The sequence below is a fragment of the Amborella trichopoda genome, chromosome 5 (genome assembly GCF_054954075.1).
Source record: "Amborella trichopoda isolate Santa Cruz 75 chromosome 5, AtrichopodaSantaCruz75HAP2 v2.0, whole genome shotgun sequence".
NCBI lineage: Eukaryota > Viridiplantae > Streptophyta > Magnoliopsida > Amborellales > Amborellaceae > Amborella > Amborella trichopoda.
Window position 1 is genome coordinate 24,345,295 of NC_142340.1, and position 26,001 is coordinate 24,371,295.

Here is a 26,001-nt window from a genome sequence, read left to right on the forward strand (position 1 = left end):
GTCTCTAGCATATCCTAATATACAACAACATAATTTCTCGAAGTTTGTCCGAACATCATGTTTTCCTCCTCTCCGCTATTTACTTCATCTATGTTTCCCTTTCTACCACTTTTCACTTCCAGAAGTTTCCAGTGAGTCAATATGTGGACATAATGATTGGTCTTTTCAAAACCTATGATAATAACAATGTTGCAAACTGGAGGGCAAATAATGTATAGATCGGTTTTGTGAATCACTTATAGTTTTTTCTCTGCCTATCACTTTAGTTATTTGATTTCCCTTGCCATCAATTTCCACTTCCAGTAGTTTCTGACTGGGAAAATACTTGCATGGGCATAATGATTCTTGTAATCCAAAAACCTAGTGATAAGCCAAACGTTGCAATCTGGAGGACAAATAACGTAAGGATTGGCACCAGGATCGCGAACTCCACTAATGCAACTTCTTTTGCCAGTCTTAATTTTCCGTTGTCAAAGAGATTAAGGATTTCCACTAGCATGTTTATTATCAAGCCAATCATGATAAGTGGTATTAGCTTGAACATGAACATATGCATATGACTCATAAAGTTCCTGATATTATGTTCAGAAAACAATTGAATCTAGTGAATTGCTCAAAGCAGATGTAATTGGGCATGAGGGTAAACACCATCCAATGTGAATAAGGAATAAATTCATAAACATGAGATAATCTTACATACCACAACATTTTCTCCATAATGCAGCAGTGGAGCAGGAAGATAAAGGGTGCATTGGGGTCCAACAGACTGCATTACACACAAGATTGTGCAGCGGATCAGTAGGTGAAAAGACAAGTTATGACAGTGCAAATTTGCACAACTGCTAGTGCAAATTTGCACAACTGCAAGGTCAATTTTAGAATTTTTCAAGAAAAATCCTTTCACAGGCTACATCACATAGGTTATAATGTAAGAAAATTTACCACCCAGAACCTTCCAATGTTAAAGTTGTTAACAAAGAGAACACCCTTGTTCCAACCTTTCAATGATATAAATGTATCTTTAACTTCATCTGATGAGTCAATTGAAAGATGGCCTTCAAAGACTCCTGGTCCTTTGGATAACTTCACTGCAAAATGAGAGTTACAAAGAAATCTATCTTCAGCATTAATCTATCCTCTTGATTAGTCGATAGAAGTCAATGATGACAATTAAAATTGCAATAATTACTTCCAGAAAATGGTGAGCTTCATTGGGACCCAAAATGACATAACAATTGGTCACAAGTATTTCTTTTCATCTGAGTTGCGACAGTATACTCATATATAGCTTTTCACAGGTCTGTTAGTAATGTCTTTACCAATGTAGCATCTACATGTGAAGCACATATCCATGGGTGGGGTTTTGACACGTTTGCAGGTGCATTCAGCCACGGCCTTTTGTGACATCCAATAAAAATGGACAGCACAGGATGTGCTGACACCCTGTCAGTATTGACGCATCTTGCACCGTCCAATTTTATCTGATGATGCCAAAGGCTGTGGTTGATTCCTATTATCCAAGTATGATTATTATACCTCCTTTCAGTAAATAAATTATCATAACACGGAACTTTTGCTATAGCATCGCCAGTGCAACTAAACCAATTTCCTACATTTAATACCAACATAAGTAACAAGGAAGAGTTTAATGTAACAAGTGGCAGCCACAGAAGAAACACATTGAGAAAGCTAACTATGATTAATGTACAAATTTAAGGTTCTGATATCATCACAGACTATGGAAGTTGCATGTTCTCTTGGCATTATTTCTCTGCAAAAGCATATCACACTAGAACAATAATTCAACCAATGAACAAAATAAAAGAAAATTAATTCACTATGTTAATCAGTACATCTCCAAAAAAAAAAAAAATTCAAAATAATAAAAGAAAATAATTTAATATATTAATCAGTATATCATCTCCACGAGCTGGTGAGACATGTCAGAAGTATGTGCTATGCAAAAATAGTGGATTGCAGATAAGTGAAAAATTCGGAAATGCTTCTTGTATGAAAGAAAACTCCTGGGTTTTATGCAACTTGTACAACCCTTCGAAAGGGGTATATTCTCACAAGAGCTTCCTGTGGAAGATTATCTGTCAAGGGGACACCTCTTCCATGTGGCCTTGCATCATCCATATCCATTTTAGGGATGATATATTGGTTTAATGCTCTAAGATACACAGAAACTGAGGTCGTAAGCTTCACAAGATGGTTATCAAATGCGGGTGTGCAATGCATAATGCAGCCACATCAAAACAATGTGGTCCCTGGCTGCACCTCATTGGCCAATGTAGAGGTGTTTACGTGATGCACCTATGCGGTTGCATCCACTTGCAACTTGACACCCAACTTATAGCCAGAAAAAATGCCGATGAGCAGAGCTATTTCATCATTTTCCCCTTGAAAGAGGCAAAGGTTTTAGGGGTACACAACCCCTCAAGTCCCTTAAGAACGTGCTAAGAGAATTTAACTTCAAATATTTGAAAATCTGATGCTGGAAAATAGAGAAAAGAGGCAAAAACAGGTTAGATTTGAGTGGATCTGGCTTTCCTTGCACAAAAAAGAGACTCCAAAACCGTATATATGGCCTCGTGTATACACCTTCTTATTACTGTTCATGCCCAAAAAGTGCTAGAAACCTTAATACACTAGGTCCTTTTATTACATTAAAATAAACAACGACCAAAACTACCCTACTTAAGTTAAAACATTATAAGAATACCCCATAAGTCCCTTCACTCAAATTAAAACATAAAAGGTCAGCAACAAACTAAAAATAAACACCTTCAGAAAGTCCGCCTTCCCCTCCTAAATGTCTTTGTGATCTTGGAATGTGGATCATCATAAGGGGATTGTCAGATGATCAATTGATTTTGTCAAAAGGCCAATGAGAACTGTCTTGACTAGTCTAAGGACTGTCCAATGCATCATTCTCCTCTAGTTGAGAATAACATGATCTCAAGTTGAGTTCGCCTTTCGATCTGCAATACTAAAAAAAGCTCAACAATATTAAACACATTCGAGGTCTCAACCTAAGCTGGAAGGTCAATCTTATAGGCATTACTCCTCAGCTTCTTCAGTACCTAAAATGATTTGATCTTCCTGTTATTCAACTTGTTGTATTTGCCCACAGGATGCCTATATTTGCGTAGATAAACCAGCATCAAATATCCCACATTAACAAGACTTGAGATCAAGGCTTGCCATTTATTGCACCTCCCATGGACATAAAATCAACCATGTCTTGGTCCATTGGGAATTGGCGAACCGCCATGCTTACATAAGTACAATAAACTTGGTCCTGGGTGCATAAGAGAATATTAGACCACAAATTTTGAAACAGCGAAAGATTAATGGTACGTTGTCCCTATGATTTCCTTCAACTCGCACACAGTAATTAAATTTATGGGTTCTCCACTCAAAACAAAACAAAGGGCTGAAGTTGATCACTAACATCAGGAATCACATAATTAATCATTCAATGGCCACCTTCTATATTGAACTCACAAGCAAAAAGCTCATAGAAAAATATCACCTAACCCTAGGGCCGTGCCTCACATGATACCCCATATTTGGGCAAGACATCAAGAGAAACAATATCCTTACTACCACCGTCACCTCCTTGATCTTCCTCATCTTCACTTTGTCGCTCTCCATAGATGATGTCACCCACCAAGCATCATCCAAGATAGGACCATCATTAAAGATGGGATCACTATCAAAGACAGGATGAACATCTCCATCAAAAGATCTCTTGTCAAAGATTGCATCACCCATGAAATCACATGGATCATCAAGGATTTGGGGAAGAAAGTCCATTCTCAGTTCCTCATTTATTACTTGGGGTGTAATCATGCTGCATCGAATCACCAAAGCCTCCCAATGATCACTAAATGTCACTTCAGGGTCCTCTTCATCAACCGACTCATCATTGTTGGGATCGGATTCAAAAGAGTGCATGTTGTCCTCATCAAAAAAACTCCTCAGAAAGGTCAACGAACTGGCGATTTGGATGTTGTGATGAGACATGCCCAATTCCCAAACACTTGTAGCACTTGATGTTGCCACAAATACCCCTTTCAGATCGCCTGACTCCTGAAACAACCTCTTTTTGGCGCAGGCACCTTGCTGGTTGGTCGTTCCAGCAGTGGGAGATGTCGAACTAGCATCCATCACACTGTCTTTTCTTCCAAAATCACCACCACATGCTGCTGCCCTAGTTCCCTCATTATTCGCACCCACCCCACCTATTCGAGGATCATTTCTGCTTAGTTTCAACTGTCTTTGCAAGGTTATAGACCACATCAAGGGTACAATACCATTGCAAAACAATCATTTTCTGAATTGATTGGCACAATCCCTTCACATATTTGGCAATGGACTACTCCTCCAGCTCAATCGCATCACTAAGGGCAGTCCAAAGGTGAAACTCATCTGTATATTCATCTACCGACCTATCTCCTTAGCGCAACACATGCATCTTTTGATATAATGATTGTAACTAACATTTAGGGAGATATTTTTCCTTCATCTTATTCCTCACCTTCTCACATGACACAATTTTAGGTTTTCTAATTCTTTCTCGCCTTGCTCTCAGTTGTTCCCCATACCAAAGAATGTTTCTTCAATTTAATTGTAATAATTTTAACCATTTTTATTCTCTAGCACATCCTTGTAATCAAGGACCCTCTCTACTTTGTTTAACCAGTTTGTGAAGTCGTCAGACTGTGACTTCCCTTCAAAATTAGGAATATGCTTTATGGATTTTCAGTGCCAGCAATACCTTCAACATATTACTCTTCACTATACTCATCATGCGGAGCACGATAATGCAAGGGGTTGTACTCAACATCATTTTGGACAGACAAAACTTCATCTTGCCCACGATCGATTCCTACAAACCGCCTTGTAAGTTCTTGAACTTCTCAACTTAGATCCCTTATCTCTGGATCTTGTTTATCACGAATTGGATCGATATGTATACCCCTATCTTGACTTCTTATTGTTGCCATTGGTTGGCCGAAATCACAAACCTAAGGTAGAGAGGCAACAAAACCTAGCTGAAACCAGTGCTTTAAAACAAGGTAGGCAGCACCTAGTCCGTCGGGAGGGGTCCAGGCTGCTTAGTGCTTAGGAGAGCACCTAGGCGGATACCCAAAACCTGAGCAGCCCAGTAAAAAGAAAAATGTCTATAGTCAAGGTGCCTAACAGGAGCTCATACTTGGTTCATCAAAGCTAACCAATAGATGGAGAGAACACAAGTCTATTTTGTGGTATTACAGGCTTCGCCCTAAGGACAAGCCATGTCCCCATGTGCACACCATCGCAATGGTGCAGGGGGCATCTCTTCCGCACATGCACATGTCTTGCCCCATTGGGTCGCCTCCCATAGATGAAGCTATAATACATAGATGTCGTTTGATGGTAAAGTTGAGAATTTAAACCCTTCCCTTACAAGCCACCAATTGCACACAAGACACTGACATCCTCCTAGCTAATCCACCCCGGGCATCTCTCCGACTTTAACAAGGGCTAACCCTACAAATCCTCTATGGTTGTGCTTTATACCTAGAGCTAAAGGATTTTCGACTCAACTCCCGAGCCTAAATGACCAAATACGGGTGAGTCAAAGGGCACACCAAGGCAGCCTATCTGGTCCCACATGGACCACAAACTTCAACTGGAGTACAGTATTACCATAATCATAGTTTATGCATGCACTCAAGGCTTAAAGGCCAGATACCGCAACATAAATAACCCCAAATCTCGTTTAAAATCTATAACATTTTTCTTCATAACATATTTTTTTCTCTTCAAGAAAAAAAAGCACTCTAACCGTTATTTGCCTTCTTGGTTCTCGAAATCTAGTCCAAAATCTTCACTACTTTTCTGTCTCTTGCATATCCAAACTTAATTGTTGTTTCTTTATTTTCTTCCTTTCATGAAATCTCTTTCTCTCTTGCTCTTACTTATTATGTTAATGATGGCCTCCTTGTATTCTAACTATTCAATGGGACTTCCTAATCTTCAATACATTCCTATTAAATTCATTTTCTCAAAAGTATTTTACTTGGAAAGATTTATCATTGGGACGAACATCACCATCACCTAGAACTTATTCTTAAGAAAATATCTTTGTACACCCTCGTTTTAAGTTTCATTTCGAAACAAACCCAAGGTTTTGAAAACATATCTTGCAGCATAGAGATCCAATATATTATATCTTCTAAGCCCCTAAATCAACTTCACCCACTTTTCAACCCAAACAAAAAAAGACATCCTTTTTTTTATTCCTTTCTAAACCCCTTTCTCTCTCTCTTCTCATGTTTCTCCCCAAACCGCTCTCTTTTTTTTTAATATTGAAATCTTTTGAAAATATATATTTTTTTAATATTGAGAAAAAAAAAAGGAGAGAAGTTTGGGGATAAACACAGGAAGAGAGAGAAGAGGGGGTTTAGAAAGGAATAGAAAAAAAGATGTCTTCTGAACTTTTGTTTGGGCTAAAAAGATGAGATAAAGTTGGTCTAGAGGGTTAGAAGATATAATACATTAAACTTTTATGCCGCAAGATATGTTTTGAAACCTTAGGTCTGTTGAGAAATAAAACTTAAAAAGAGAGTGTACAAAGATATTTTCCCCTTATTCTTTGTCATTGATAGGAACTCCAAGTTCTTTGTTTTCATTGAACGGTTCGTCAAAAAGAGGATCACCATCAAAGATAGGATTACTTAGTCCTTTATTAAAATAAGATAATTATCACAGATAAGAACACATTCAAAGATAGGACCATCCATAGATTCAAAGAATCATCATCATCACCATACAAGCCTTATTCCTATTCATTAGGGTTAGCTACATGAATCTTGTTCCTCCATTCTTCTTTATCAATAGTCATGCCTCAGTAAGGCCAAAAGTCTCCATATCCTTTCTTATGACTACTATCCATGTCATTTTAGGTCTTCCCTTGCCCTTTTAGAGACTTCTACTTGAACCAAATGGTACTTCCTAACTAGTGTTGTATTAGGTCTATGTTGCACATAACCAGCCCACCTAAGGCTATTTTTCCTCATCTTATACCATATCAAAGCAATACCTCATATGTATTCATTCTGAATCCTATCATTTCTTGTTTTGCCAAACCACCTCAAAATTCTCATCCTATGGATATGTCATTTCTTGGCGACCCAACATTCCGTCCCATAAAGCATGGTTAGTTTTACAGCCATCCTATAAAATTTCCTCTTTAGTCTCAATGTATGCGGCGTATCACAAAAAACGCCGAATGTACATCTCCACTTCGCCCACCTAGCTCTAATTATATATGCAACATTCTCTATTCTCTTGGATTATCGACTGTAAATATCTGAAATAATCTCTTTTAGGTATTTCTTGATCATCAATCTTAATTATTACTAAACTTGCGTTTCATATATTTTATCTTAGTGTGGCTAATTTTAAAATCTTTAGATTCTAGAGCATCACTCCACATTCTAAGTTCGTGTTCATTGCGCCTCTAATCTCATCAATCAAAACTATACCATCTACGAACATGCACCACGGTAGCTCATCTTGTCCATAACCAAAACGAAGAGATATAGGCTCAGTGCTGACCTGTGATGTAGGCCTATTGTCACTGAAAACTCAATGGTCACTCCACTAATTATCCACACACTAGTAAACGCTCCATCATACATACCTCTCACTATGTCAATATAGGCTTTAGTGACTCCTTTCTTTTTCAATATCCACCAAATTAGGTTTCTAGTTATCATATCTATTGCTTTCTCTAAATAAGACCATGCTTTCGGAATTAATAAAGACCATGTGAAGGTCTTTTCCATCTTTTTCCTTGACCCTAAACTTCTCAATCAATTGCCTATGTAGCAAATGCCTTTGATAGTTGACCTCCCTGACATAAGACCGAACTGATTTTCTGATACGCTCATTTCACGCCTTAGCCGTTGCTCAACCACTCTCTCCCACAGCTTCATAGCGTCGCTCAGAAGTTTGATCCCTTGATAGTTCGTATAATTTTGTATGTCTCCATTGCTCTTGTAAATAAATACCATAATATTTTATCTCCATTTGTATGGTATTTTTCTTGTTCTCAACTCCTTGTTGAACAACTTTATAAGCCAGCACATGCCAATCTCCCCCATGTACTTCTAAATCTCTATCGGAATACCATCTGCTCCTAAAGCCTTTCTTATCTTAATCTTTCTCAAAGCTTGTTTTACTTTAGATATCCTAATCCTACGAATGTAACTATGACCTCTTCCCTCATTTATGTCAAATGTTCTTCCTAGCGTTGCGTTCTCATAGTGTTCATCATTTAACAAAATAAAGTCTCCACCTTTCGTTAACCATGCCATCTTTCACCGGAATGCTTTGATCCTCATTTTTAATGCATCTAATATGATTTAGATCCTTATACTTCCTCTCGCTCATTTTTGCTAATTTGAAGACATCTTTTTCACCTGCTCTTGCCCCTGATTTATTGTATAGATAATCAAATGCTTTAAGTTAAGCCTTACTATTTTCTCAGCGTTTTGCTTAGTATTTTTATATTCTTTTAAGTTTTGATTATTTTTATTACATTGCCAAGCTTTATAACATAATCATTTTTCGTTAATAGCTTTATGAACCTCCTCACTCTACCACCAGGTTTCGTTATCAAATTTTTTTTCCTTATAGTTTCTTCTAAAACATATTTTCCAACTTTCTCAATACAATCGACCATCTCATTCCACATAATATTAATGTCGTGCTCAAAATTCCATTTTCCTTTTTTTATCAATTTATCCCTAAATAAGCCTATGTTCTTCTTTTTTAAATTCCACCACCTAGTTCTTGGATACCTATTAGTTTCACTCTTTCTCTTCCATCTCTTTAGGTAGATATCCATAATCAGGGCATATGTTGCGTGGTCAAACTCTCTCCTAAGATAACCTCGCAATCTTTACATGTTGGTCGATCTATTTTCTTAACTAGAAAGAAGTCTATTTCGCTTTTATATGGTCCACTTTTATAAGTTATTTAATGTTCATCTCGCTTTTTAAAGTAGGTGTTTGCTATTGTTAGGTTGTACGCCGTAGCAAAATCTAGGATAGCCTCACCCATCTCATTTCTTTCTCCAAAACCAGATCCCCATGTACCCATTAACATCATATACTATCTTTTCCTACATGACCATTTAAGTCCCCTCCTAAAACGGTCCTCTCTCCTCTTGGTATTGCTTGACTAGCCCATCCATGTCCTATTAAAACTCTCTTAATTCTATCATCTAGTCCTACCTGTAGCAGATAAGCACTAATTACATTAATTATCTCCTCCCCTACCACGAGTTTGATTAATGGAAGCCCTACCACCTACTCTCTTGACATTAACTACTTTATCTTTTAACTTTTTGTCTATTATTATTCCCATGCCATTTTTATTATTATCTTTTACTCTATACCAAAATTTATATCTATCAATTTCCTTAGCTTTTCCCCCTTCCATTTAGTTTCCTAAAGACAAGCTATATTAACTCGCTATGTTAACTCGCCTTCGTCTCATTTTATCCACTAATTCCATACACTCCCCTGTCAGTGTTCCTAAATTCCAAGTGGTTATACGGATACTACTCTCTTGGACTAGCTTCTTTACCTGCGCATGTCCACAATGGATCCATGTTGTTCTATTTCAAGAATCCAATCGAAGATTCGATCCTTGTTGTTCTCTTTCAAAATTATGCTCCTATCGAAATCATCGCTCATCAAACCCATATACATAACTAGACATGTTATCAGTTCGTTCCCATTTAGACTATGACTCTGGTTCACGCCAATCTCTATAAAAACACTCATGATTTGGATCTATCTCAAAACTTGAGGAAAAATTGTAAAAAGAGGAATATTAGGAAGAAGTACAGAGTGTGGTGAATATTTTCCATCCAAAACAGAGAAGGCATGTAATTTATCAAATAACAAGTAGTCAATACAGCATCTCCCCATAAATTTTTGGCACACGCATATTTAACAACAAAGCACGAGATACTTCTATTATATGATGAATTTTCCTCTCTACAACCCAGTTTTTTTTAAGAGTTTGTGCATATGATGTTTGATGCAAAATGCCATGTTGTGCTCAATATATGTGAAAATCTTAAAGACAAGTATTCTTTAGCATTATCGAATAAAAAAAAGGAGAAAAAATAAAAACATTCTTTGCAAACTGATTTTGAATTTCTTTACGAAATAACTAAAAAAAAAAGATAATGCCCCAGATCTGTCTTTCATTAAATATAACCATGTCATTCGAGAAAAATCATCCAATAAAAATTAAAAAATAACTATAACCCAACAGACTCCAAACTCCCCAAATATTAGAAGCCTCAAACACTCATTTGAGCCTTATAGATCCAAAAGACCACCAAAAACCAGTAGATTGCAAGGCAACAGATATAATTTATGAAGAGAACACTTATCATACAAACATCAACGAACAAGAATCGCTCTGCTAGAACTTGCAGATGAACCAGCATAGGATTCCTATAGCCTTGGACACTTTTTAACACTTTTCAGAAACCACTCCGCTTGGTTTCCATCTCCAAGAGAGGAAACATCAAAAACACGCATATTCATAGTAAACGCAAACGACCATATTCGTTCTGCGCATAGAAGAGAAGAAAACCTAGTTGTTCCTTGGTAAGATCAGCACTAGCAAAATTAGGGTTCCCCCTTTTTTATTTGGGAAAAAAAAAAGGAGTATATGAGAAGATCAGTTCAGATATAAGGATATTGCTCTAATACCATGTTCAGAATGTTACTACAAAAGGAAGAGAGAGAGTGAGAAAGAAACATGAGCACGAGACATGAAAGACGAGAGATAAGAGAAAGACAGGAGTGTTTGTTGGAGAGAATTAGGAGAGGTGGCTGGAGGAGATCTTTTCTTCTTAGGTTTAAGATAGCCTCCACGCACCACTTTTTGTTATTTAAAATAATATAGAATAATTCAAATTACAACAATGCCCTTATAAGCAGCCTAATGAAAATAATGTTCTTAAGTTTATAAAAAGGACAAGAAAGCTCCACTCCCACAACCCACAGTAAAATCTTGTAATAGAAAAATAATCACATCTTTAACGGAATGTAATGAAAGGCAGTTTTGTCATTTGTGCGTATTTTGAGCAGTTTATATATTATAAGCTCATTTGTGGTAATCTATATGGGCAACTTTGTCGGTACTCCAGATGTAATATTATACATGTTACAATACAAGAATTAAGGCATTGCCTTTATGTATGTTTCCATGGTGGAATAGTGTGTACCTCTTTTCTCTCTTTTTCTCCATGTATTTAATCTTTTTTGTCCAATTAAACTCCTACATTATTTGTAGACGGGGAAGGAGAGTCCTCATCTCCTATAGTTCTGCATAAAATGTAATGCGATATCCAAATTAAAATAATATTCTCATATTTCCTTTTTTGCAATATATATGGGCTACCTGATGCATGAGAATTTGAGGGAACAATAAAAACAACAAAGAACAAAGCCAAACACAAGCACAATTTCAATAGACCTAGGATTTCTTCTCCATACCCGAAGATTAGGCAAAAGCCTAAGCTTCTCTCTTTCAATTTTTAAAATCATGTGGAATAGACCCTCTCAAGGCCTACACACCTCTTACATATTATAATTCAACGTTCAAAGACATTACATATCCATACAATGATTAAAATTGCCTTATTTTCCTAACTTAAACTTAAATTTCGTAATGACAATTTTACCCTTATGAATAGCACTCATGAATAATACGTGTGAATAGTATTTATAAAATAAATAAAGAACTATAAAATCCCTAGAATTCCTAAAAAATTAAAAATCCTAAAAAAAAATCCTATAACTAAAATCAAAGTTTACATCCTTTAAAATGGAATAGAAATTAAAAATAAGTATAATTTTCCCCTCCATCATTCTCCCCTGGTTGAAGAAAACTCGTCCTTGAGTTTTGAGTGTGCTAAGATGAAATTGGCGTTAGTCCGACAACATTCTTCAACACGAATATTGCAATCATGATCCTGGGACTTGTGGGTTGCTGCACTGATCAAAACACGACGATTATGTATTGGAACTAAGAAATCCTGGAGGAAAGGATCATTGTATGTCTATAGAATATTTTTAATCACATCAACTTGTCGAACTTGCATCACTTCAGCCATGTAATCTTGCTGAATTTGTTCAGGCTCAGCTCTAGAACACACCACGAGTGCATCTTTGAGATCAGCGATTAAACCAACAACTTCACCTTTCAATTCTCCTTTGAGTCCTTCATTTTTTTCCTCATCAAATACAATTAAAATACGAAATCTTGAGCATCATCTTTCATCATAGATTGGATCTCCTACATGATCTTGTTCCTCATATAAGTATGCGTCGAAGATTGTAAGTGAATCCCAATCTACAACTTGCTGATTTTCGCTGCAATCTATGTCAAAATCAACAATCTCATCCTCGAAATCGGAAACCTAGAGCTAGGTTCCGAACATCTGGGTTTTCTGTCACTATCCTCATCACACGACTCCCCACGCAGAGCGCAAAAGTGAAAAGGCTTGTACTTGAGATCCTCTTAGGCTGAAAGATCACTATCTTGCCCATTATTAAGGCTCGCAAACTGCTGCGTCAGCTGTTGAACGTGCCTTTCAAGTTCCTCGATTCTGTCATCTATGGGATCACAAAGGGGATCTACAAAAATCCCCCTTCTATGCCCTTCTCGCTGCCATGCAAAATCTAGGTTGTTTTGACAAAACTTTTGCCAAAATCAGCAAACCCTAGACCCCACTGTAACTTCCCATCTTTGTTGACTTAAGGTACCAAAAACGTGGTGCTACAGTAACTCTGTACATATTGACTCCATACACTGCTACAGTGATTTTCTAATAGATCATGGATTTGATACCAATTTGATGCAGGAGAATTTGAAGGAACAATAAAAATAACTAGGGGAAAAGTCAAGCACAAGCACAATTTGAAGAAACCCTAGGTTTCTTCACCATACCCCAAGCTAGGGTTCCAAAAGCCTGAGCTTTTCTCTCTTTCAACTTCTAAAATCATGTGGAACGGGTGCTGTCAAAGCCCCACACACCTCTTATATATCATAATTCAATGTTCACATACTTTACATGTCCATACAATGATTAAAATGGCCTATATACCCTACCTTAAACTTAAATTTCGTAATGATGGTTTTACCCCTATGAACAGTACTCATGAATAATACCTGTGAATAGTACTTATGAAATAAATAAAGATTGTAAAAATCCTAGAATTCCTAAAAAGCTAAAAGTCCAAAAAATAAATCTTAAAACTAAAATCAAAGTAAACATCCTTTAAGATTGAATAGAAATTAAAAATAAGTATAATTTTTCCCTCTATCACTACCTAATGAGAATTCCCTCACTCAACGACAAGGAAACTTGTAGTGGACTTGTTGGGACAGAAGGAGAAAATTCATTGGAGCTGATTAAGACCCCACGTTGACAGACGACTTGATCAAAGTTTCATTTACGAGAATACAACCAGAATTCATAGTACCATTTCTATGGGAGTGTTTAGCTGAGTTGATTCACCTTGACTTGGGCTTGGGAGCCCAGCAAGTCTAAACCAAGTCTATGTTTCAAAACATCGAATAAGTATATTTTCGAACAACATGACTCTTGTAGTGGAATTGTTGGCACAAATACATACGTGAGGTTATAATGTCGTTTGGCAGGACAAAATATCACATCTCTTCCAAGTCCATATGCATACACACTACATGTAGTAGAGAAATTGATCATGATTAAACCCAAGTGCTCAGAGCCTTGTACTTGATTCAACTCTTTGGTGCAGTTTAAGATCCAAGCTTAGATTGATTGCAAATCCCTAAGTGAGCTCACCAAAAATCCACGACGTTGAACCTTAGATGAGCAGATGTAGCACTTGGAGGGCTTTGAGTCCAAGGTTTCTCAGGGGCTTGATCAAGAGTTACATGACTTTATTATGAGATCATGGATTTTCAGAATATTCAAATCAACACCATGCAACTAGAAGCTTAAGATTAGGGTTAGGGACTGATCGAGGGCAAAATCACTGTTATACTTTATTTTTATTCAATTTCAAAGGATGTATATTTTAGTTATAGTTTGAGTTTATTTTTAGGGTTCTTTGATTTTTTAGGGATTCTCGGGGTTTTTATAATTTCTACTTACTTCACCCATTCATAAGTACTATTAATGAGTATTATTCATAGGCATTGTTCATAGGGGTAAAACTATCATTACAAAATTTAAGTTTAAGTTAGGACATACAAGTTAATATATTACTTCTACGGACACTTTTTGTACTTGAAACATTAAATTATAATATATAAGAGGTCTGTTGGGCCTTGAGAAGGTCAGTTTATATGATTTTTAAAAATTGAAAGAGAAAGCACAAGCTTTTGCAACCCTAGCGTGGGTGTAGAGAAGGAACCTTAGGTTTTTTTTAATTGCGCTTGTGTTTGATTTTGTTTCTTACTGATTTTATTGCATCCTCAGATTTCCTACATCAAATTGGCACCAGGGCTCAGGTTTTCTTCAGCAACAAGGTTAAGGAACTATATTCAAATCTAGGGTTTGTTGATTTTGGCCCAAGCTTTGCCAAAATAACCTAGATCTTGCTGATTTGAGTAGTTTTTTGTTGATTATTTGCTTCGGGTTTGCGATTTCGGCGAACCCACAGCAACGAGAAGGGATTATAAAAGAGGGATTTTCGTAGACCTGCTCCATAATCCAAGAGATGAGAGAATTGAGGAATTTGAAAGGCAAGTTTAGAAGTTGATGCAACAGTCGCGAGCCTCAATAATAGGCAAGACGGCAATCTTTCAGCTCAAGAGGGTCTTAAGTACAAGCCTTTTCACTTTTGCGTTCCACGTGAGAAGTCGAATGATGAAGAAAGTGACAGAAAACCTAGACGTTCGGAATATAACTCTGGGAATTTTGATTTGAGGGACGAGATTACTGATTTTGACACAGATTGCATAAAAAATGAGCAAGTTAGAAATTGGGATTCACCACCAATCTTCGATATATACTCCGATAAACAACAAGATCTCTTAGGAGATCTAATCTATGATAAGGATCAAGATAATATTGAAGATATTTTGGAAGAGGGTAAAGAATATGGAGAAAAGGCAGCAAGAGGACTCAACCAAATCATAGTCTTTGAATATCTCATTAATATTGACAAGGTGGACCATTCATGAGATGTAGGGCATTGGAATCAGAGTAGCGCAGTGGAAGTGTGATCTACTGATAAATCTGGAATTGTGGCCTTATATTCAAAGAGTAATGAAATAGATGTGGAGAAAGCCTCTAAAGGACAGAAAATTGAGTTTGAAGTTCCCTACACAATTTTCAATGGAAGTTCAAGGACATCTACATTTGATAAATTTGCATATCAAGATTCGTTTCTTGAAGAATTATTTTTACCACAAATAACATTTGAGCCAACAACGAGAAAGAAGGTTAAAGAAGGTAGTTTTGACGAAAGAAGGTAGTTTTGACGTAGAATTCATCTTAGCACACTTCATAACTGGAGGACGGGCTTTCTCCAACCAGAGAAGAATGGTGGAGGGCAAAATTATTTTTATTTTTATTTAATTTCAAAGGGTTATTTGTAAGGTTCTTTAGTTTTTTAGGGATTCTAGGGTTTTTATATTTTTTATTTACTTCATGGCACTATTCACATGTACTGTTCATGAGTACTTTTCACAGGTATTGTTCACAGGCGTAAAATTGTCATTATGAAATTTAAGTTTAAGTTAAGATATATATAGGTCAATGTATTATTTGTTTGACACATTTTGTACATTTAATTATAACATATGAGGTGTGTGGCACCTTGAGGGTGTCATTCCACATGATTTTTAGAAATTCAAATTGAAAGAAAAGCTCAGGCTTTTACAGCCCTAGCTTGGGTGTGGAGAAGAAACCCTAGGTTTCTCTTAATTGTACTGGTGTTTGGCTTTGTTTTATGTTGATTTTACTGTGTCCTCAATTTTCCTTGCATCGGGGACCAAGCGGCCTCTACCACAGCCACTCTGGTTCAATTCAATGATGATGTTTTGTAGGAGCTTATGTGACGGCAATTAGCATGATAATTACAATCAAGGGATCATTTGTTGAAGAGATCCAATACCAAGTGGAATACAAAGGATATTAGAGTTTTTTGGGGATGGAGATGAAGAAATTAGGGTTTTCAGAAATGCAATGTACAATGGCAATTGCTTATTATCAGTGAAAAGAAGGCATTTGAAGCCTAGTTAACTGGTGGACTGATGGGATTAGTGGAGTTGCAGAGAGGAAACCTAGCGAGATGATGAGAGAGAGACCTCTACCCAGTAGGAGACAGAGGGTTCATGCAGCCTTACAAGGAAAAGACATAAAACTGCTCTCTATAGTATACACGTCTATGGGAAACAACTTGCAAGTCGATTCCAAAGACTTTCAAATGCACCACAACCAAATAATATGTAGGTGTTCCAGAAAAACAACTATCCTAAATGCAACCTATCCACTGCATCTGGAGCATCCAAACAGGCATGTTGCCTTATCTCCTACATTATAGGTTTGGAAAACATGCTTAGCGAAAAAAAAGTAGCAATGGTATAAGAATACACATCCAAATATGTGAACGTATTTACATATACATCATGCACTTATATTTTGGGTGCAAATTCCCCAGGTAAATTGGCAACGTTAGCATTTTTGTTTGACAATAATGCCATGTCTTTAGAGAGAAGTCTGTAAGTAGTAATATGTTTTGCACAGATATATGCACACATAAACATGCACCAATTTGTTTTAAATGTCATCCATGTATCAAATTGAGTCAACCCCCTAATATAAATCAGATTGGCGAGTCTTGTCAAGAACTACACTTAAAAGTACACAAAAATCTATACCAAGTACTGCTGAATCAGGCTGAGTTGGTATCATATTTCACTGAAAAACCGAAGTGTATTCGCAGAAACATTCCATGATTGAAATACAGGTGATTATGAATCATTTATCAAACCTTCGAGACAAAATTGTAAGCTCCAGTTTATATCTAGCAATAAAACTGATAGGTGTAGAAACGAATCAAGCAGATCAAACTGATAAGTTTCTTGCTCACCAAACTCTTCGTATGAGATGCAGGAACTCACAATGGGACATAGAGTCATTTTGAATAATTTTCTTCAAAGTTCTTGATATCGGAGCCTGCTTAATAAGATTAACATTTGAAATATTGCTGATTCCATCAAAGGAGATCGGAAATATCCTCCATCCATAAAGAGGAGAGCCATCCAACATAACATCAGAAAGTATCCCCTGGAAAGTAACATAAATTATAAATCGGGCAGTCCCTTCCTTTATTGCCGTATTTGATATTTGACATGTTAATACATTCATCAAATCTTAAGCATTTGTGATTGCAGTTTCAACCTAGAAGTATTCAAGCAAGCAACAAATTCAATGAGCACTTGTTCATACCAGTGATCGAAAATTCGGTCGAGTCCACCCAGACCAGGCCACTTGCAGAGTACTCATGTAAAACTTAGGGAAATTAAAAAAAAAAATAGAAAATCACAAAAATGTATTAATTTGTGAAATCAATTTATACATATTTTTATATATAATTTTAATGATTTTTATGAGGATTTGTGAGTTTTTCTTCTCATTAATGATGCTTGTAGTTTAGTTTTCCTTTCAAACAAAATTTTTATTTTTTTTAATCTTTTAGGCCAATGAAAAAGTTTGTGATGTGTTATCAATAAAAGCCACTTCAAAAGTTGAACTTGTCAATGCAGACCTGTGTTGACAGGTGATTAGTGGTTGTTGCTTTTGAGTATTAGAAAGTGGTAGGAATCAGGCTTGGGCTTGAGTTGTTTGCACATGTTATACTTGGTGAAGAGCTTTGAGCCAAGGATTATGGAGCAATAGTAGTATGTGTTGAAAGGTGTTGCTACGTAGAATTCAAAAGTATAAATTGAAAAAAAAAAAAAACTCTTTTTCTTCATTAATAACTAGAATTTCCACTTACAACTGCCATTATACAATGCAAAAGTAAACCTCCTATAGTCCAAGATCCAGTGTTTAACCTCCTATAGTCCAAGATCCAGTGTTTCAAAAAGTGTTAGGCGGCACCCAGGCGACCATGGGGGTCCAGGCCGCTCAGCGCCTAGGCGGCCCGGGCAACCTGGTTGAAAAAAAAACTGACGCCCATTAGTATTTTGATAATCCATAAGACCATAATCCATAAGAATTTGGATAATCCATAAGACCATGATCCCTGTTAAAAAAAAGAAGATAGAAGTCGAGAAGAGAATTTTGAATTTTTGATAATCCATTTTCATACAATGCTAAAACAGTAAAACCATACAACCGTACACTGATAGTCTGATACACTGTAGACTGTACACACAAAAGTTAGTAGAACTAGAAATTAGAAAGTATGAACAAAAAATAAGAGAGAGAAAATATACAAAAATTCAGAAAATATACAATCTATGACATATTAGTCAACACTCAACACCAAGAGTCTTCAGTCATCGTCAAAAGAAATAGGATAAGCTTCATCATATGCATAAGAATCGAGGTCATCATCATCAGGGTCATCTCCCTCTTCAGTATAACGTTCGTCCTCCTCTGTTTCTTCTTAATTTATCTCTTCCTCCTCTTCTTCTACCTCCCTCTTACTAGTATGTGCAGATGAGGCCATAGGAGTCTTGGTTGTTCTACCCTGTTCTCTTTTTGTGCTTCACTGACCTCAAATATTGTATAATTTCCTCCCTGATAACATCAAGAACATTTTTACACAGAGCAACATCATCTTTATTACCAGCAAGATGGTTTTTTAACAGGCAAATGCCCCCATTAGTATCATTTCCACAGTAATTACATTTAATATGATTTTTGTCATTCGGATTCTAATTATAACCATACTTCCAACCCAGATCACCACTTCTAGAAGAATCTGAGGAAGATATTTCCATAGAACAAGGCTCATTTTCATCATTTTGTGGTTCTTTTAAATTCAGAAGTTGTCTAATCTCATCCCAGATAGCTTCAAGAACCTTTTTACAAGAAGCAACATTCCCTTTAATACCAGTAAAGTGTTTCTTGAATCGGTTAATACCCCATTGGTATCTTTTTCACAAAAATTACACCTTATACAATTTTTGTCGCTTGGTTTTGGGTTATAATCATACTTTCAACCCGGATCACTTCTTCTAGAAGTAACAGAAGTAGATCTATTCAAATGACAAGGATTTTGTTCCTGTTTTTGTTTTACAAAACTCATATATTGCTTAATCTCCTCTCTAATAGCTTCAGGAACTTTTTTACAAGGGGCAATATCCCCCTTAATACCGACAAGATGTTTCTTAAGCTGATTTATGGCCCCTTTTGTATCTTTTTCACAAAAATTGCATTTAATGCAATTTTTGTCATTTGGATTTGGGTTATATCCATATTTCCAACCCGAATCTCCACTTCAATTAGATCCTAAAGAAGACATCTCAAAATAAAACAAGCAATCTAAAAAATAAAGTTTTGCACTTACTTTTATTGCTTGAACACCAAACTCCCACCTTTGAGATGTTTTCTGGTGCTAAAATAATTAAAAACACCCTCTAATAGGATTACAAACTCCAAAACTTAATCAAATCTACCTGGGTGACGTTTGGATCCGTTTTTCGTTACTTTGAGAAACACTTTGATACAATGAAAGTCACAAAATTTAGTTTCCTTGAGGTTTCTTTCTCTCTAAAATGGGTTCTTGTGGGTTGAAGCTTCAAATGAACCTAAAACCCATCGTTGAAACCCTTTATATTTAAATCAATACAAAAAAAAAAGTTCCACCCCTAGGCAGGGCGTTAGGCGCTTGCCTAGGCGGCCGCCCAAGCGGCCACCCAGGGACTGTTGCCCATTTTGGCCGCCTAGGCGGCCACCTAGGCGCTGAGCAGTCCGCTTTTTAGAACAATGCTAAGATCTTTAACTTTTAACTGCCAAAATAAAAAAATTTCTTCAAAGAAACGTAAATTCAAACTTATAATATGAATTCGAATACAATTAGGAATTCTAATCTAGGTAGGAGTCCTAGTCTAAGTAAGATCCATATAGGACTTCTAATACGATTAGACTCCCAAAAAAAATATGAATCAAGAACTAAAAAAGAAAAAGAAAAACTGAAAAATAAAACTAAGAATACTTACAGAACCTTTGCCTAGAGTTACCTCCTTACGACTTAGCATACCCCACATCCGATTACCAAACCGATGGCGCATTCTGATCCTTCGATCTAGGAGAATCTTTTGAATTGGGAAGCACCTCTAGAGCCTAGGCTAGGAAATTAGTGTTTCACCGACTCCTTTTAATCCTTACCTCCCCTTAACAAGACAAAGTTGGGTGTGCCCCCTCTCCATGACCTAGGTACGACATGCCACCCTAGGCTCCTATGGGAGATATGTGCCACCCTAGAGAGGAGAGAGAAGGCTAGAGAGAGAGAGGCATGGTGTGAAGGGGAGAGAGAGGGAACTAGAGAGATTTGAAATTAAGGTGAAGAGAAATGCGGGAGGACCCTCCTTATACAGACCTCAAGGCCCTAAGTTATTCCAACTTAAATTAGGATTAAACATGCTTACCCAAATCGTGTACCAAGGTCACGATTCCAGTTCGGTTCTGCGTTTCCCAAGGATGAATCGCGATTTTCAGAATATAGGAATCACAACTCCAAATTGCTCGAATCTCAATCCAAATATTTTCTGTTGAATCTTGATTCCTGGAAGCTGGGATTTGGTAATCTAGATTCCATCGCACAATTTGTGATTCATAGGTGCACAACACTAGGGTTGAATGTATATGAGATCTTCATCCCAATTTTCAAAAGTAGCGAATCAATGTTTTTTGGAAGCTAGATCTACAACGTCAAAACGCAGGGTTCATTGATTCACAAAACAATGTTTCGATCAAACATGAAGTCGAAGTTCTAATAACACGAAATCAAGATCCAAATGCAAATTTCCAGATTTATTGATTTTCCAGTGAAGTACGACAGTAATGTCTTTTGCATGTGTCAATGAGCACATTTCTGAGAAGTATCATCCATTCCTAGGACCTTAGGAGTCTCCGGTATTTTGTGAGGGGTGAGGAAACAAATCAGAGACACCCAACCATGAAATCATCCATCATGATTAGGGAGGAACCTTAAGAATTATCCTTTGAATTTTTGACCCATATCAACACTTAGACTATTCGATCTTCCATAGCCCATAAAATTTGGTCGCTTTACTCACATAGAAATAACTTCTAATAACTGAAGAAATCCAAGCCAATAATGAAGTACTTAGTTAACTTTAACTCAAAATCATAACCAACTAAACTTACACAAAATATTCCTTTATTAACTCCCTATTTTATGTGAAAAATATGTGGCATCACATTATGCGTTGGGACCCACATCCACCCCATGTGGGACCCTCCCACGTCGGGGCTGGGGCCTTGATCCCCAGCACCCCCCACCCCCCCCCCCCAAAACTACCCACATGGGTCTCACTCAAAAATTAAGCCCTTAGAAAATTGCAAAATATCCAAAATACCATTATAAGAATTATTATTAATAAAATAATCTATAAAAATTCTGCAAATTAGTTAAATATTATAGAAGCATAAATAAAATCCAAAAAACAATATTTCTGAAGTTCTTGAAAGCTCCAAGAATGCTCGAAAATACTTATGGAAGTAGATTGGTACCAATGGGTCAAGAAAAGTGACTGTCAAGCACTCCACCTGTCCTGGAAACCGTGAACCACGACTATCTTCTCAAACCAACTCAAATGGACCCATGACTCACAGTCCACAGCTGCTCACAAAGGCTCATGATTTGGCCTGTCAAAGCAGAAAAATAAATGGTGGAAACATTGTCCTAGTATGTAGATCACACAATGATTCAAAAAGCGGACCGCCCAGCACCTAGGCGGTCCGAAAGGCCTGGGCGCATCGCCGAGGACTAGGCAGCCAATCTGGGCGGTCGATCCTTGGGTGGCCGCCTAGGCGAGCGCCCAGGGCAAAAATTGATTTTGGCAGGGGCAATTTTGGTCATTTATTTTTATTTTTAAGGGCCAAAAATTAGGGTTTTAGATTCATTTGAACCTTAAAACTTGTTGGAGCCAATTTTAGAGAGAGAAAGCCCCCAAAAATATAGTTTTTGGTGAATGTTTTAGGATCGAAAGGTTTCTCAAAGTTAACAAAAATTGATCAAAACATCACCCACTGATATTAGATTTACTTTTTGATGTTTTGCAAAGTTATTAGGGATTTTTTTTGAAGATTTTGAGTATTTAGAAGCATCTTTGAGGTGGAAGTTTGAAGATTGAGCAATCAAACCCAAAGTAAGTGATTTTTTTTTATTGCTTTAGTAGTTTGCAATATTTTTTAGATATCTTCTTCGAGATCTAATAAGAGTAGTGATCCCGGTTGAAAATATGGCTATAACCCTGATCCTAATGATAAAACTTGCATAAGATGCAAGTTTTTTGAAAAGGATACAAAAGGGGGCATAAACCAGTTCAAGAAATATCTTGCCAGTATCAAGGGGGATGTTGCCCCATGTAAAAAGACTCTTGATGCTGTTAAAGAGGAAATAAACAATTTTATGAATATGGTGAAATTGAAAAAAGATGAGAGATTTGCCTCTATAGCACAGATCAGGTATGGGGATCGGGTCAATTTTGATGATGATGATGATAGTGATGAGGAAAGGGAGGGATGTCAAGAGGTTGAACAATCCATTATTACGGAAAAGTGGAAAGGAGTTGTAATATTTTCTGGTTCTGGGACTAAGAAGCCTTGGGTTAGAGGCCCTATGGATAGTTTTTTACCTCGGCCTGACCCTGAGGTTGCAGGAGAAACAAAAAAGCAAACCACCATTGGAAATAGAATCAAGAAGGAAGAGAGAAATAGAGCTGCATATTATCTTGCTACATGGTTTTATGATCCGTGCATTCCTTTCAATACCGCTCGCTTAAGTAGCTTCTATGCTGCGATAGAGACAGTTGGACAATTTGGCCATATGAGCTTTCAAAGCCTCTTTTAAAAAAGGCAGTGAGTGCCACAAAGAAAGCTATAGAACTTAAGAAGGATGCATGGGCTCAGTATGGGGTTTCTATTATGACTACTGCTTAGAGTGAGAGGAAGAAAAGAAGTCAGATGAATTTTCTTGTGAATTGTCCTAGAGGTACTGTCTTTTTAAGGTCTATTGATGCCTCAGATCATATCCATGATGCCCATTACATATTTCAAGCGATAGAGAATGGAATCAAGGAGGTTGGAGAGCATCTTGTTGTACAGGTTGTCACAGACAATGCTGCTCCTAATGTTGTTGCATCTAATTTGTTACGCATAGCTTATCCTAGAATCTTTCGGACACCATGTGCAGCACATTGTATAGACCTCATGCTTGAGGCTCTTGACGGTTTAACCGAGATATCAGGTGCAGTGAAGAAGGCCAAGTTAGTTATAAATTGCATTTATAGCCACTATCTCACCCTCAGCATGATGCGTACCTTTACAAAGAAGAAAGAGATTGTGTGGCCTGGGGTCACGAGATTTGTGACCTAATACTTATACCTAGATAACATACATTCAAGGAGAGTGCAGTTGAGGCAAATGTTTATCTCAGATAAGTGGAGAGTATGCAAGTAGCCTAAGGATCAGGTTGGAAAGAAGGTGAGAGATATTATAGTTTCTAAGCCTTTTTGGAGAGAGGTGAAGGGCGCTCTTAAGGTATTTTTTTCTCTCATCAATGTCCTTCGCATGGTTGATAGTGACAAGCCTTCTATGGGCTACATATATGACGCTATGGAGAAATGCAAAAAAGAGAGAGCCCAAAATTTTAATGATCCCGCTACAGACCTATTTTTCAGATTATTGATGAGAAGTGCGATAGGCAGCTACATCGGCCATTACATGCAACTGGTTATTATTTGAACCTAGCTTTTTTTTATATTGACAAGGATATACAAACAAATGACACAATTACAAATGGATTTAATGAGTGCGTAGAGATGCTAGTCCCTAATCCTAATATGCAGGATATTATATGCATTGATGAGTTGATAAATTACAAGTGCTCATTAAAGTCTTTTGGAAGTCCAATGGCAATGAGGCAAAGGGCCAAAATTGAACCAAGTACTAATAATATTCTTAAGTTCATCAAGTTCAAGTAATCAAGTAATTCTATTATTTATTTATGATTTTATTATATATCTTTGCAGCCCATTGGTGGAGCCCACATGGGTTTAGTTCTCAAAATTTACAAAAGTTCACCATTCGAATCTTAAACCTAACCACTTCTTCATTCGGTTGTGAGTGCAATTGGAGTACTTTTGAAGGCGTAAGGCCATAAGGGTAATTTGTATAATTTTATAAATATTACATGAGCCATAAATATTAGATTTTAATTAGTTTCATTTACAACCGATTGTTGAAAGACAGGTTTGCTAAGAGACATAAGAGAGACCACATCAAATCAAAAAATATGGACCATGCTATTGAGTGGTTAGTTGATGATGATGGTCGAGGGGCATGAAGGATTGACATGGGATATGGTTATGGATGCTTCAGGGACTTTAGTTGACCCTCCTAGGGCCACTAGATCTTCTGCACAGAGAACAAGGATGGAGGAAGAGGAGGAAGAAGAGGCTGATTCAGGAGAGACGGAGGAGGACAGGGACAACCAATATGTCGAGGAGGGTGACGACTCCGTCGACTCCGATGAATTTGATACCAATGTAGCTGACCCAAGATTTTCTGATGATGAATGAATGATGCATGTTGATTGTTGAATAATTATTAAACTTTGAAGTTTGAACTTTGAACTTTGATTGAAGTATTGTGTATTGAACTATTGAAGATTCTTTTGAGTCTTCTAGTATTACTTTCACATTTTCATAATTCAATTTTGTTTTCTTCCTCATGATGGTGTACTGCAGTACTGTTGTGATACTATTTGATAACTTGGTTTAATAATTTGGTTGGTTGTAAATTTGAAATTTTAATTGGATATGGAGTATGAACCGACTTATAGATTATGGTTATGTTTATGGAGTGTGTGTTAAATGCTAATATGTAGTATAATTTGAATTATGTACTGCAATACATATAACTGATACTGACATAACTGCACTGCAGAATCCGTATTTGGATTCAACTGGGCCGCCCAGGTTCTGGGCGCCCCCCTAGGCGCTGGGCGGCCTAGACCCCGCAGACCGCCAAGGACACGCTTAGCGCTATTTGAAACACTGAGATCACAAGTTTTCCCCTAAGAGCAAGTCACATGCACATATCACTCTAGTGCAAGGGGGAAAATCTCCATGTACATGTACAAGTATCCCTCTATAGGTTGCTTCTCAAATGCGGTTGTCATATGTACAATGCCATATAGAAGCTTGTTGAAGATTTGGCCCTCGCTCTTACAAGCCTACAGCTGCACACAAGAGACTATGAAACTCACATGGCCTACGAACATCGTCCCTGGGCATCTCCCCAATCTCAAGAGGGGATGCCCCTCTGGGAAACCCTCAACAATAGTGTCTATGCCCAGGGGAAAGGGTTTTGGAGATGACTTGGGCCATAGAGTGCCCAACCCTAGGTCAGTCAACCAACATACACTCCTACTAAAGTGCATAAATCACTATATTATAAAGGCCACAAACCTTAACATGTGTACCGATGCAAATGGAAGAATGCAATTGATATGCTTGACGATGATGATGGAGGAGAAGTATCAACATAGCTTGCATCAGTCATGTGGGAGTCAGCAGCAGTATGTTCAGTGGACACTATTTGTAGATTAGATATGATGGATAGATAATTGGCATTGCGAGCTGATTGCCCCTCATCACTAACAAACTTGCAAATTTCAGCTTTTGGTGAAATTTATTTCGTAGAAATTT

General features: G+C 37.1%; 1 protein-coding gene across 50 annotated transcripts in view; it reads right to left on the bottom strand.

Annotated features, from left to right (window-relative positions):
* Positions 1 to 26,001, bottom strand: part of BGAL17 (beta-galactosidase 17) — a 107,239-nt gene that overhangs the window by 35,706 nt on the left and 45,532 nt on the right. For 9 of the 50 annotated variants that reach the window (XM_088866380.1, XM_020673887.2, XM_020673886.2 and 6 more), the window contains 3 exons: positions 17,212 to 17,377; positions 943 to 1,088; positions 701 to 766 (listed from right to left, as the gene is read on the bottom strand). In XM_088866380.1, coding sequence (XP_088722506.1) covers positions 701 to 766; positions 943 to 1,088; positions 17,212 to 17,377 — 378 coding nt within the window. Of the gene's footprint in view, positions 1 to 700; positions 767 to 942; positions 1,089 to 11,314; positions 11,415 to 17,180; positions 17,378 to 18,147; positions 18,246 to 26,001 lie in introns of all 50 variants that reach the window. The other 41 variants (XR_016055287.1, XR_016055285.1, XR_016055281.1 and 38 more) reach the window with 15 other exon arrangements.